Source organism: Saccostrea cucullata, unplaced genomic scaffold (assembly GCF_032062105.1).
Source record: "Saccostrea cucullata isolate Sc308-1 unplaced genomic scaffold, CSIRO_AGI_Scuc_v1 ctg7, whole genome shotgun sequence".
Taxonomy (NCBI): Eukaryota; Metazoa; Mollusca; class Bivalvia; order Ostreida; family Ostreidae; genus Saccostrea; species Saccostrea cuccullata.
The window spans coordinates 627,420-639,993 of NW_026935080.1; the positions used below are offsets into that span (position 1 = coordinate 627,420).

Below are 12,574 nucleotides of genomic sequence, written 5' to 3' on the forward strand. Positions count from 1 at the left end.
TTAAACTAGACTGTCCTTTTGAAAGAAAAAAAATTAAAGATGCCAGAATGCTGTTTTAACAACCATAAGTGTTTTTTCTTCAATCTGAGTAATCATGTTCTTATGTTCACGTTTGAAATTGATGTTCATTTTTTAATGTAGGTCAAACTTCAAGATCATGGGGTCAACAATCACAGTTTATTTGGAAAGGTCTTGTAACGGGTAAAAAAAAAACATTTGAAATATGAAAACACTTTAAACTATTCTCTTTCTTATCCTATCAATTCTTACTCACCATCAGAGCTTGGACAATTTTGCGTCTTAGATCATCCCTTATCTTTCTGTGTGTTTTTTTCCCTTTTCTTCGTCATAACGAACAAAGTCCTGTTATTTAAAACAAGATATAATGCACATAGTATAATAAATGTTGTAATTAGCTCAATTCTAGAAACAAACGTCCTTGATATGTTTTGGGGGAGGGGAAGGTGTTAAACTCATCTGCCCTCAAGGGGGAATATTAACATAATTATTGAATTCCATGCATTTTAAGGTATCCGATCCATTAAACCACATAATTTTCTAACCTTAAATATCCACTCTGTATTAAATACTCTGAAACTAATTCAAAGCAGTTTAGAGTAGAAAAGGATTTACCAGGAGAATTTTTTAAAAATTGTATTACCCGAGCAGTAATTAAGTAATTGAGAATGCATTTAGGTCTATGGGAACAAGCATTTTTTTTAAAAAATAAAAATTTAAATGCTATGAATTTTAAAAAATTCTATGATGGAAAAATGTATATAATCATTAAGAATAGATGAACGATCAAAAATAATTTTTCACCGGATAGAATTTTTTGAAATGAATTTTATTGATTAAAAGCAAAAGGGGATAACTCTGCAAGGACGGGTCAAGTAAAAAATTAGGGCACATTCCCCTCTTACATACTGAGACTAAAACATGAAGATTATGTCTCCATATACTGAGTATTTAGCCAATATACATCTGTTGTGCATTAAGATTCATTGAATCTGAGGCTGTTATGGATCGGATATCTTAAAAATCTTTTACTCTCAATAATTGGTACACCAGAGGAGATAAAACTTATAATGTGAAAGTTGCTTTTAATTATATAATGTAGATCAAGTTTGATTTGAACATATTTTATTGTAATATAATTACAAAGGGATTGAGCACAAGTTCTGAAAACTTATAACGCCATCTCCCTATACATATAAATTACACATTTATATTGTCACAGTTAAACATGCTATATAAAGTATTCAGTATTTGCAAAAGTAAACAAATTGATGCATTTTGCATATATGTATAAATATATAAAAAGTTGAACAAATTCATATATTAATATTGGTACAGTATTTAACAAGGAAATCTACCAGAATGCTTAATAAATGTTTGAACAAAAGAAAAGAGACGTTCATTCTCTGCAGCATTCAGTGAATCAACCCCCCATAATAAGACATGTGTATCTAGTATGTGGATTTGATCAAATTGTAAAAAATTATGTAAAAATTCATTTCTGGCGTTCGCATACTTTGGACATACAAAAAAATAATGATATGTGTCCTCAGCTTTACCGCACGTGCACATGGGACTTGATATTAAATTGCATCTATAAAGGTCGTTATTTAATACACAATTATGTCGTAGTCTGGTTTGAAGAACATTTAGTCTTCTGTTACCGTAATCAGAGTAAAAAGGTGGAGCAGATCTAGATTCTTTATTACTAATTTTAGATTTGAATTTCGACATTGACTGTAAATTTCGAGTTTCGAGTGGAATGGAGTTCCATTCGTTAACTACAGTAGGAATAAACGTAGACTTATAAGTTTGTAATCGACACTTTGGAATATCATAATTTTGAGAATTTCTTGTCGAGTAGATGGATGTGTTACAGCGCATATTTGGAAGTATGTCCATTAAGTATTCTGGCACTAAATTATTATGGAGTTTGAACATTGTTTTTAATCTAGCTTCTTGTCTTCTACAACTAAGCGGTTCCCATCCCGTTTCAAAATAAAGTCAATCTTTGGAGGCTATAGTTGTTAACCCTGTTACAATTCTAGCTGCATAAAGTTGAAGTTTTTCTAACCTATCACTATCACCCTGTTGACAGCTACCCCACACCACTGAAGCGTATTCAAGTTGCGGTCGTATGAATGATGTATACATGAGTGAGAGTGTTTTTCGATTTACTTTAAATTTTAATTTTTTCAAAAGAGACAATTTTTTGTAGGCAATAGACAGTATATTATCAATATGTGGTGACCAACTGGCATCGTGTGAAAATAGTACTCCGAGGTGTTTGTGTTCAGTAATGAAGTCTAGTTCACATTGTTGAAAAAGAAGCTTAGGATATTCTATATTTTTCTTTATGCTAAACTTTATTACTTTAGTTTTAGAGGGATTAAATTTCAATAACCATTTTTTAGACCATAGTTCCAGAGCATTTAAATCTTTGTTTAAGTCTCTTTCAATTCTTTTCATGTTATGAGACGAATGCTGCAAAGAATTATCATCAGCAAATAATCTACAAAAAGTAACCATATTATCAGCAACATCGTTAACATAAATTAAGAACAAAAGTGGTCGTAAAACTGAGCCCTGGGGAACACCAGCATATAAGGGTTTGGGTGTTGATAATAAGTTACGATGCATCACCCTTTGGTACCGACAATTCAGATAATTCTCAAGCCATTTATACAAACTACCAGTAATCCCATATGTCTTAAGCTTAAATAAAAGACCTTTGTGCCAAACACGATCAAATGCTTTTGATAGATCACAAAAAATCATACAGCAAAATTTTCCATCTTCAATAGCTTTAACAATATTATCATATGTTTCTATCAGCTGGTATACTGTTGAATGCCCAGGTAAAAAACCAGCCTGGTATTTATAAAAAAGATTATTGTCATGAAAATAATTATAAATATATTCAAACACAACTCTTTCCATGATTTTCCCAACACAACTCAACAATGACACTGGTCTGTAGTTAGACATCACAGAAGGATCTTCTTTTTTAAAAAGATCAAGATCAAGTTTATTCAAATCATGACCCCTGGGGAGGGCGGCACCACAACGGGGGATCAAAATAATGCAAGAAATATAAAGGAAACATCTTTCAAACATCTTGTTCAGAACAGTAAAATCATTACGTTTGTTCAAAACATGATATCGTGATGAGAGTTGGGTGCATGATAGGCGCTCAAAGTTATGTATATGAATTTAATTACAGGAAATGACTCTCTTTAGGAAAAAGTGTAAAAATAATAGAAGATTAAAGTTTGTTCAAATCATGACCTCCTTGGTTCGAAAGCAAAACTCCCTCACTAATATCGTCAGTCGTGCTCAGTGTTCTTTTCAGAGTTTAACAAATTGAATATACCCGTGAAACATAAACTGGTTTTGTAAACAGGGCACGAGTCCTGTTTTTGTTAATGTTTACGATTCACCGAGTGTGTTCAGTTGTTAAAGTCTCATTAGTCTGAACACACCACTGACAATATATATATGCGGGTTTTCCTTTCGAACACTTTCACTCTAAATTTTCTAGATTATAGTTTCAATATTTTTCATTAATAAACAACAAAATTGCCGCTTTTTATAAGTATTGAGAATAAAATTATAATTTGTGAAAATGCAAGGACATGTCAATCAAACCCGACCAGAAATTCGGAGTTTCAATAACTTCGAGATGAAATAAGATTTTAATTATATTTTCTTGTGAAATGCTATTGCAATATGAGTCGTAATATTATGCAGAAAATTTGAGAAAATATTAACTTCAAATCTCTTTCTATGCACCTTTAAGAATTACAAGTATGTTCCCACTGAAAACTTTTTCGATCTGCGGTGAAGGTGACAATACATATTTTCATGCTCAAAAAGAAGAGCAGTGATGTTGCTCATAATCGTTGAACTTCGAGTAATGAACATGTAGTTAGCAACTCATATCATATAATACCGTTTATAAATAATAAATAAAATGTATTTCTTACAGCCGAAACAGATTTAAAAATTGAGTGAATAGCTATAGGCAGGCCGTTTTTCTTTTTGTGGGACAACCGTTCGAGTCTAATATATTACGACTGACACTGAAAGTGTTACACTGCAAAACAAAATGTGATTTTAAAACACTGATGCCTCCATATATAGCTACATAGCGAAGGTTAAAATTTTGATTTTTTTATTTTCTAGGTGCGGGTAAATTTGACCACCATCTAGTCAAAATTTACAATATGATATATTTCCACTTGGATTATCTTTTTTTCGAGGTAATCTCCAGTCAGAAATCTCAAGCTTTAGATCATATATGTGTACCTTTTATCTGAGTAATGTTAAAACAACGATTTATGTACATTATGTGTTGCTGTCTAGTATCTATCATTAACTTTTGGATGCAGAGATAGTTAAATCACATAAAGACAAACATAACAAATGGCATCACTTGTACAAAACTCTCCCAATATTAATAAATGGTACTCACGTTTAGACAGTTTGGTTGGCCGACATCCATGATGATTTTGCTGTAAAATCTCAGTTTATTAGGAAATCTTTCCTGACAATGCGCCAATAATGAGGTATTGTTACGTATGCGTTGATTATGACGTCTTAATAGATATATACGAGGGTTGTTCGAAAAGTTCGTGGACGATGTCAATCTTGGTTACATTGCTCAAAGGAAATTTAAAATAAGCCCATTTTAATATGTAAAAATATTTGTTTTGTCGATGTGTGAAGTTTCATTCCATTCGATTGAACAGAAATCAATTTATTTCATTTTAAAATCAACATGCTTTGTACCCGCGGAGCACACTTAACGACAATGTAACGTCAAAACATAGCGTGGAGAATTTCTAATAGATACTATCCCTACACATTTCACACAGTATATTCCAATGTCCATTCATTAAATTCTTTTTCCAATACTTGACATTTATTTTTTATGAATTGATCTCGTTGTATAATATCCTTTATTAAGGTTTTAATTTCCTTTTTTTTTTTTACTTAACTCTGCTTTCACAGGATAAGAAACTCTGAAGCGCCTATGTCTTTCCTTTACGTTTCAACTTTTAAAAGTTTTGTTAAGATTTTTTTGGTAAAACCATTTCTTCACAGATCATTCTCATCTGATACAGAGTCTCTGTCACTCAAAAACTGCCTGTACTATTTGTACACATATGCACAACTCGCTTGAGACATATTTTCTTCAATCTTTTTAGAGTTTATTCAGGATTTTTTCTGAGAAAACACAAAATTTCATCGTTATCTGATTTTCCGTGACGTTCTAAAACGTCATTGTTTTGCCCTTTGCAAAAAGGACTACCTATCTTCTCAAGTTAATTTCATTTCAACGAAGCAAAATATAAAACCATAATTTGGTATACGAATCGATTACATGTAACAATTCTTAATTTGAATATTTAGGTTGTTTTCCGTTTTAGCTCCATTTTATGGAGAATATGACTACAGACATTATTTAGTGTATGGTCTGTAACCGACTAAATTTTGACCTGCTCCGCGATCCGATTTTTGCATTTTTAAAATCTGGATAAGTTTTGAATAAATCGTAATATTTTGAAAAAAAAAAATAATACATATCATTTGAATTTATTGTTAAATATTTCTACCGAATGTAAATAGCATATGACGTCAAATAAAAAAGATATGACAGTTGTCCACGAACTTTTCGAACAACCCTCGTACATCGGGTATTCTAATATTACTTTTTAAAAATGTAAACGGAAATACGGAAGCCCTGGAGGGACATTGACTTACTTTTTAAATGTTTTGACTTAGTTCATATGACTTAATTGTTATTTTAAATTTCTTATCACACATTTATTTAACCAAAAAACGTGGCATACAAGATAGAGGCTATGTGTGGTTTCAGAAATGTAAAAGTAATATTTTGCCTTTGAAATTGTTACTAACGACAAGATAAAAAAGTAGTTATAAATGTTCTTGTTTTCAATCATTATGCGACCATCAGAATGTCCGAGCGAAACAAAAATCTTATTTTAATCAGATTGTCAAGGAAACGTCTTGTCACAAAGAATACTTATGTGATATAAGAAGGCCCTAGCACCAATTGTTAAAAAAGTTATGGCCAATGTTAAAGTTGGGTAAATTCTTGCAAATTTGGATCAAATTCAAAGGTCAAAGTCAAGAGGGTGAAGGTATAAATAATAATAGTTAAAAAAATTCGACAACAGTTTATTTTAATTTGATGATTTTCTTTATGGTGTACATCAAATACTATGAACATTACATCAATCTTGTGATGCTTTTTACCCGAGAGTATTCAGGTCACACGGCCCCTCGTGGATTTTCAATACGTTTGATTTTTGGCTAAAAAAGACAAAAAAGAAAACAAAGTTGGATAATTTTTTATAAAGTCTAAATAAATCTGAATGATAAACAGTAAATGAACTTATACATTACTATTTAAACCTTTTTCTAATTTTGTTGTTAAAGTGATCAAAAATACGCTATTGTTCTCTCTTTCTCTCTCTTTCCCTCCCCCTCTCTCCCTCGTTCCTTTAACTGCAAGTTAGCGTCATATTTCCATTTTCTTTAATTAACTTGATGATTTTTTTGTGTTTACACAATAACTTACAGACAATTCTGGACTGTGAGTTCACACTGGTTGCTGTAGGTGTGTCCGTCTGATCCACAGAGGGGCATCCAGATCATTGGACAAGCCATTAGGCAGTTGGACGACGCCCGTTCCGCACAGTCTACAAAGTGTCGTCATGATTTAAAGGAAAAACATTCTACCTTTCATGGATCATGATGCATATTGTTTAGGCTTTCACTTTATTTAATCAATGGAAAATATTTGATCTCACATATAAAAATGTGTTTTCTGTATCTTTATATAATGTAGAAAATCACGTTGTCTGCACTGACGCAAATGAATTATTAGTATCTCAACGCCAAATGAATAACAACATGTTTTATCCAATGGTGGTATCTACGATACCTACTGGCTAATTTTCAATTCAGAATGGTGTTGAATGTTTTATTTTTGGTAATGTATAAAAACACTAAAACATATACTGTTACATTTCTTTTTTAAACAGTGATCCAATAAGACGCCATATTCGATTTCATTTTCTCTCGTGCAAGATGACCTTGGATCGTGACCATTTCTTTATCTGAAATGGCCCTCTTAACTGAAATGTTAATGTTGACATTTTGTGGCACAGAGCAATAAAATTCTACAACGAACGAATTTCACACAAAACAACCAATGTTTTACCCCTAGTTTAGAGGAATTGAATATATTTTAAAATTTCATATCCCCAAGGTGCATAAAAATGATATTTTCACCTGAGTGGACGTCGTCCATTCAAGTCGGATGTAGATATAGTTGAATCAGGCACATAGCAACGGAGAAGGAGGGGGTCAACCCCGCCCATTTTTTTTTAACTTAACATTTTACGTCATTTTCTATTATTGGAAATTCTCATTAAAAGGACGGTTGCCCCCCCCCCCAGTTTTGTTGTATTATAGGCAAATGTATTAAAGTATTAAAGGCAAATGTATGGCAAGCCCTTTTACTATTTATTCGGAAAATAAATTTCATCTGAAAATTACAGAGATATCTCTCATTTTAGAGAGATATCTCTTAAAAATAAGAGATATCTCTCAACTTAAAGAGTTTTGTTAAAGAGATATTATAAGAAAGAGATATCTCTTAAATAGAGAGTATTAGAGAGATATCTCTTTTTATTAGAAGGCAAATGAGGAATTTGTAGTAGTGTCTGAAAAAAGGGGTGTGTTTGTGAAACACTAATGTCCCCGTATGACAGCTTATGTCAAGGTATGGAGTTTTTCTAATGCAAGTCTTACTCAAAGGTCAAAGTCAAAATTGTTGGGATAGCCCCACGCACTCAAAGGTTAAAGTTGTGGCCAAGGTTAAATTTTCGTGGACAAACAGACAGACAGCTAGAAGAATAGGGCAAAATATATACCCCCGAATCTTCGATTACGGGACATAAAAATTGTACTAAAAGAAGCTGGAACCTACTTCAAGTTTTGTCATCTGGGTTAAATTGAGCTAAAGGACTAGACTTTCAACAATTTTCAGTTTCTTTGGTAATGTATGGCAGGTCAAACGTTGCAATATTCGATCTTTTCCATTTGTATTGTAAAATTTTCCATTTGTATTGTATAATTTTTATTTGTATTCTATAATTTTCCATTTGTATTGTATAATTTTTCATTTGTATTGTATAATTTTTATTTGCATTGTATAATTTTCCATTTGTATTCTATAATTCTATGTTCAATGCAATGAAAAATTATACAATACAAATGAAAAAATATACAATTCAAATGGAAGATTATAGAATACAAATAAAAATTATACAATACAAATGGAAAAATTTACAATACAAATGGAAAAGATCGAATATTGCAACGTTTGACTTGCCATAGGTTATGCGTTATATATTAAATATAAGTGAAAAAAATAGAAAACATTTATATATGAAAAAGTCAAAATTTCCTTTAGTAAATAAGGATACTCACAAGCATGGAAGAAAAGAAGACTTATTAACACTAAACTGATTGTTTTCATGACTGTCTATGAAGTTCGTAAGTTTTCCGTTTATCACGCGAAGTCACTGCAATAAAGCTTGTTACACCACAGGTGGAATATTTCGCACGTTATTTTGCGCATTTCCATTTCTAAAGTTACATGTACAGTTGAACATATGTCAAATTATTGATTAGTTTATCAGATTCGTAGAATGTTTGAGGATTTGTGGACAATTTGTGTGTGTGTGTGTGTGTGTGTGGGTGTGTGTGTGTGTGTGTGTGTTATATCTTATTTAATATTTCCATTTCTAAATTGTTTCTCTCTGATAACTCTTTGAAAGTTAACAGAGTTGATTTCTTGATAATTCTACTGGAATGTTAAATAGGCAGGTCGATAGGTCAGAAGCTAAGGAGGCCTAATTTGCATGCAAATCTCGTGCGCATCTGTCTCTGTGTCCGACGCTAACGAGGCCAAATATGCATGTAAATCTCGTGCGGTTGCCTTTGTGTTTGACGTGTTGGGCGATCGAGGACTATTAAAATTGGCATGGGAGTCCTCGTATAACTTAAATCTATGTCAACATTTAAAAAATATAAATCTACAATTTTATTTTACAATGAAATGGAAATATAAGAAATCACTGTCTAGTTAGTATAGTATGCCAGGGACATCAACGATAGTGGTAGCTGCAGATCTGTAGCTCTCCGAAAAAATATATTGATAGACCGGAGAGCTACAGTGCCACCCATTGAAAAAACTGTATATTTATTGCGCACAAAAAAGTGCGCTCGGTTCTCGATTTATTTCTCCATGTTTTTAAAACTGTAATCTCAAAATATTACTAACCGTGTGTTCCTAACATATTCTTTCGCTGTTTCCACAACCAAACATTCCTCATAATTGTTTTTAATAGTCCTCCTGACCCTGATATTGTAATCATCGAACATTTCGCTTATTTATACTGCCATTTTGGTTTCGAAGATAATTCGGTCCAATATGCTTCGTTCGGATGTCAACTACGAGAGTACTTGATAGAAGATAAAGAAATTTTTTAAAAATCTTTCCTTATTTTCAATTTTGGTAAGAATTTTGAAGAATTAATCAAGAACCGAGCGCACTTTTTTGTGCGCAATAAATATACAGTTTTTTCAATGGGTGGCACTGTAGCTCTCCGGTCTATCAATATTTTTTTTCGGAGAGCTACAGATCTGCAGCTACGATAGTGGGAAACATGGGATAATGCAAAATTCAAATTATCCGATGTTTCCCACTATAGTTGATGCCCTGGCATACTATATTAACTAGACAGTGATTCCTTAATTATACCTTTCATTTTATTTTATTTTTTGACATACATGTATTTCGCACTGTCTTCCGTGATGTAACATCAGGTCCGGAACATATGACATGAGGGTACGTTTAATTTGGGATGGGGATGGTGTGTGTTGGGGAGAGTCAGGGGCTTCTCAAAAATTCTTTTTAACTGTCATTTTTACCCCTGATGATGAACCCTCCTTTCAAAATCGATCCTATTTTATAAAAGAAATTGGTACTTTTTTTTAAGCAATTAAAGTAAATTTCAAAAATTCCAAATTATCTATAATTATGACTGGTTACGATCCTTTAACCCTGCTTTTCTCATTGCATTTGGAAAAAATTGGGACTTCAGCGAATGTATTAACAAGTAAGATGGTAAAAAAACCGAGTAATTTTAAACAATTATTGTTTTTTCAGTCAATTCTAATGATTAAGCCACCTTCGAAGTACAATATTAATCTCGTCCTTCGGGATCGGTGAATATTGTACTCCTGGCTAAATGATTTTGTACTTTTTTTTTTTGGAGAAAGTAGGAATTATTTTATTTTCTTTTTATATCTTTTTAATTTTATTTATTATGTATCTGGATGGAATGCCATATACGACAGCCAACTGCTTACTGCCAACTGCTGACTGCTTATTGCCAACTGTCAGCTGCTTACTGCCAACTGCCACACATATCTGAATAAATTTTATATTTGTATTAATATTTATATGAATTTTCACGAAAATGGCACGGATCCAAGACATTCTTTTTTCCAAGGGGGCCACCCTGGTAAAATTAAATTGAATAAAATGACCAATATGTTTTATCTTATGTAATATTCAATATATGCGGTTGATAAAGTACATTGTTTGTTTTTTTAATTTGTTTTCCTATTTGAAATAGGTAATAAAATGACTATTTTCAGCTTTTAATCTTTAAAGACCCCCCCCCCCCTCCCCCGGAGACAACAAAACCTTTCAAAAGAGAATAATAATAATAAAAAAGATTTGTCGTTTGTCGTTTCGCAGAGAAAGATGTTTTGAAAATAAATTTCCGTTTTCCATTATATTCTAATAGATCGGGGGGGGGGGGGCATTTAAAATTTGTACAGTCATACGTTAAATAAACTATAAACGAACTACCAGTATAACTGACCTTGGACCCTCCACTGAACATTTATATCTCTTTGTTTGTACAAATAAAATATGTTTTACACGCATAGATCTAGAGAGAGGGGTCCGGAACACCCCTCTGAAATTTGTAAAGTTCTTTAATACACAAACTAAACCAACTAAAAGTTCTTTAATGTATAAAATAAATCAGCTAAAAGGTACCTTAGACCCCCCTCCCCAACCGAAAATGTGGATTTGTGTTAAGTTGGTATGAAAAATGTCATACACATGAAGGTATGACGCATTAGAACCCCCTCCCTCCGGTCGAAATAAATTTTCACATTTAGGAAAGGACTTCATGTATTTTTTTTCTTGTCAAGAAATTTCTGGGTTGGATTTTTTTTTTTACCAGAGTGAATCTCTTGGAAAAAATGTCTTATAGATCCGCGCCTTTTTTTTTAAATTTACATAAATATCAATATAAAAATAAAATTTATTCAAATATGCGTGGCAGTTGGCAGTAAGCAGCTGACAGTTGGCAGTAAGCAGTCAGCATTTGGCAGTAAGCAGTTGGCTGTCGTATATGGCATTCCATAATCTGGAACAAATTTCACATTTTTTCTAAAGTAAATGTTTTTTTTTTGTTTTTTTTTTTTTGTTTTTTTTTATTTTTAATTTTTTTAAATTTTAACATTTGTAAAAAAAAAAAAAAAACAAAAAAAAAAAAAAAACAAAACATTTACTTTAGAAAAAATGTGAAAGTTGTTTCAGATACAAAATAAATAAAATTATAAAAATATAAAAAGAAAATAAAATAATTCTACTTTCTCCAAAAAAAAAAAAAAGTACAAAATCGCAATCCGGAAGTTGAGTGTGTCCGTTTAGATTTTATCGAGAAACAGGAAATATTTCTTCATATTAATTAATATTCCCTAATTTTCCTTGTTAGTGGTCTTTTTTCCAATTAAAGTGTCTAGTGATTTATATTCTTTTAATTTTAGACCGACAAAGCGGGTCAGATCTGCGATATACATTGTGCTTTTTCTTTGAGATTTTCCTACCAAAAATTTGACGTCATCAATAGTGGCCTACGCAAGGATTTGATACCTACCAAAATAAACTTCAATGAGTTGACCAGCCCCGAACAGGGCCGATTCCATGATGTCGAAGGGATCCAAGTCTTCGCTTCGTGGAGATGGTGGATTAGTGGAAGTTAAAAGCAAGGTAACATCTAACGAGATCAGTCTGGTGAGATAGCGTAGTACAGTAAGGTAGACGGGCACCTGCACCTGCCATTATTGCCCGTGTATCTATTTATAGGGCCCCTCCCCAACCTATCCTTGATGGAATGAGAAGATTTATTTGTAAAGTAATAAATTTAAACCATGCTAAACCGTATCATGTAAAGCGTATGTCGTTTATTTTTAAAGCATAGCTATGTAGCGACAACTTTGTGACGCATTCTTTAAATATTTTCTACAGTGTGATACCTGGATGTGCACACCTGTCAGTTATTGTGTCATACTGACCTAAATATTTGATAAGGCTTAGAAAGAATTATTATAACGGACAGCAATTATATTGTCTGTGGTGACATTTTCATTT

The 12,574-nt window shown here is 32.2% G+C and overlaps 1 protein-coding gene across 1 annotated transcript; it reads right to left on the bottom strand.

Moving 5' to 3' along the window:
* Positions 1-6,205: 6,205 nt before the first annotated feature.
* Positions 6,206-12,212, bottom strand: LOC134241843 (turripeptide Ici9.1-like). Its single transcript, XM_062723868.1, has 3 exons — positions 12,081-12,212; positions 6,626-6,746; positions 6,206-6,357 (listed from the first exon to the last, which is right to left on the bottom strand). Exons 1-3 carry the CDS (start codon positions 12,127-12,129, stop codon positions 6,297-6,299), a joined length of 231 nt encoding a protein of 76 aa, XP_062579852.1. The 5' UTR covers positions 12,130-12,212; the 3' UTR covers positions 6,206-6,296.
* Between the last annotated feature and the right edge of the window lie 362 nt (positions 12,213-12,574).

Excerpts from the sequence above, each read along its gene's own strand:
- LOC134241843 (XM_062723868.1), bottom strand. The coding sequence starts at position 12,129 with ATGGAATCGGCCCTGTTCGGGGCTGGTCAACTCATTGAAGTTTATTTT. Across the intron at positions 6,747-12,080 it reads ACTCATTGAAGTTTATTTTG|ACTGTGCGGAACGGGCGTCG; the intron begins GTAGGTATCAAA and ends GACACTTTGTAG. Across the intron at positions 6,358-6,625 it reads CTCACAGTCCAGAATTGTCT|CCAAAAATCAAACGTATTGA; the intron begins GTAAGTTATTGT and ends TGTCTTTTTTAG.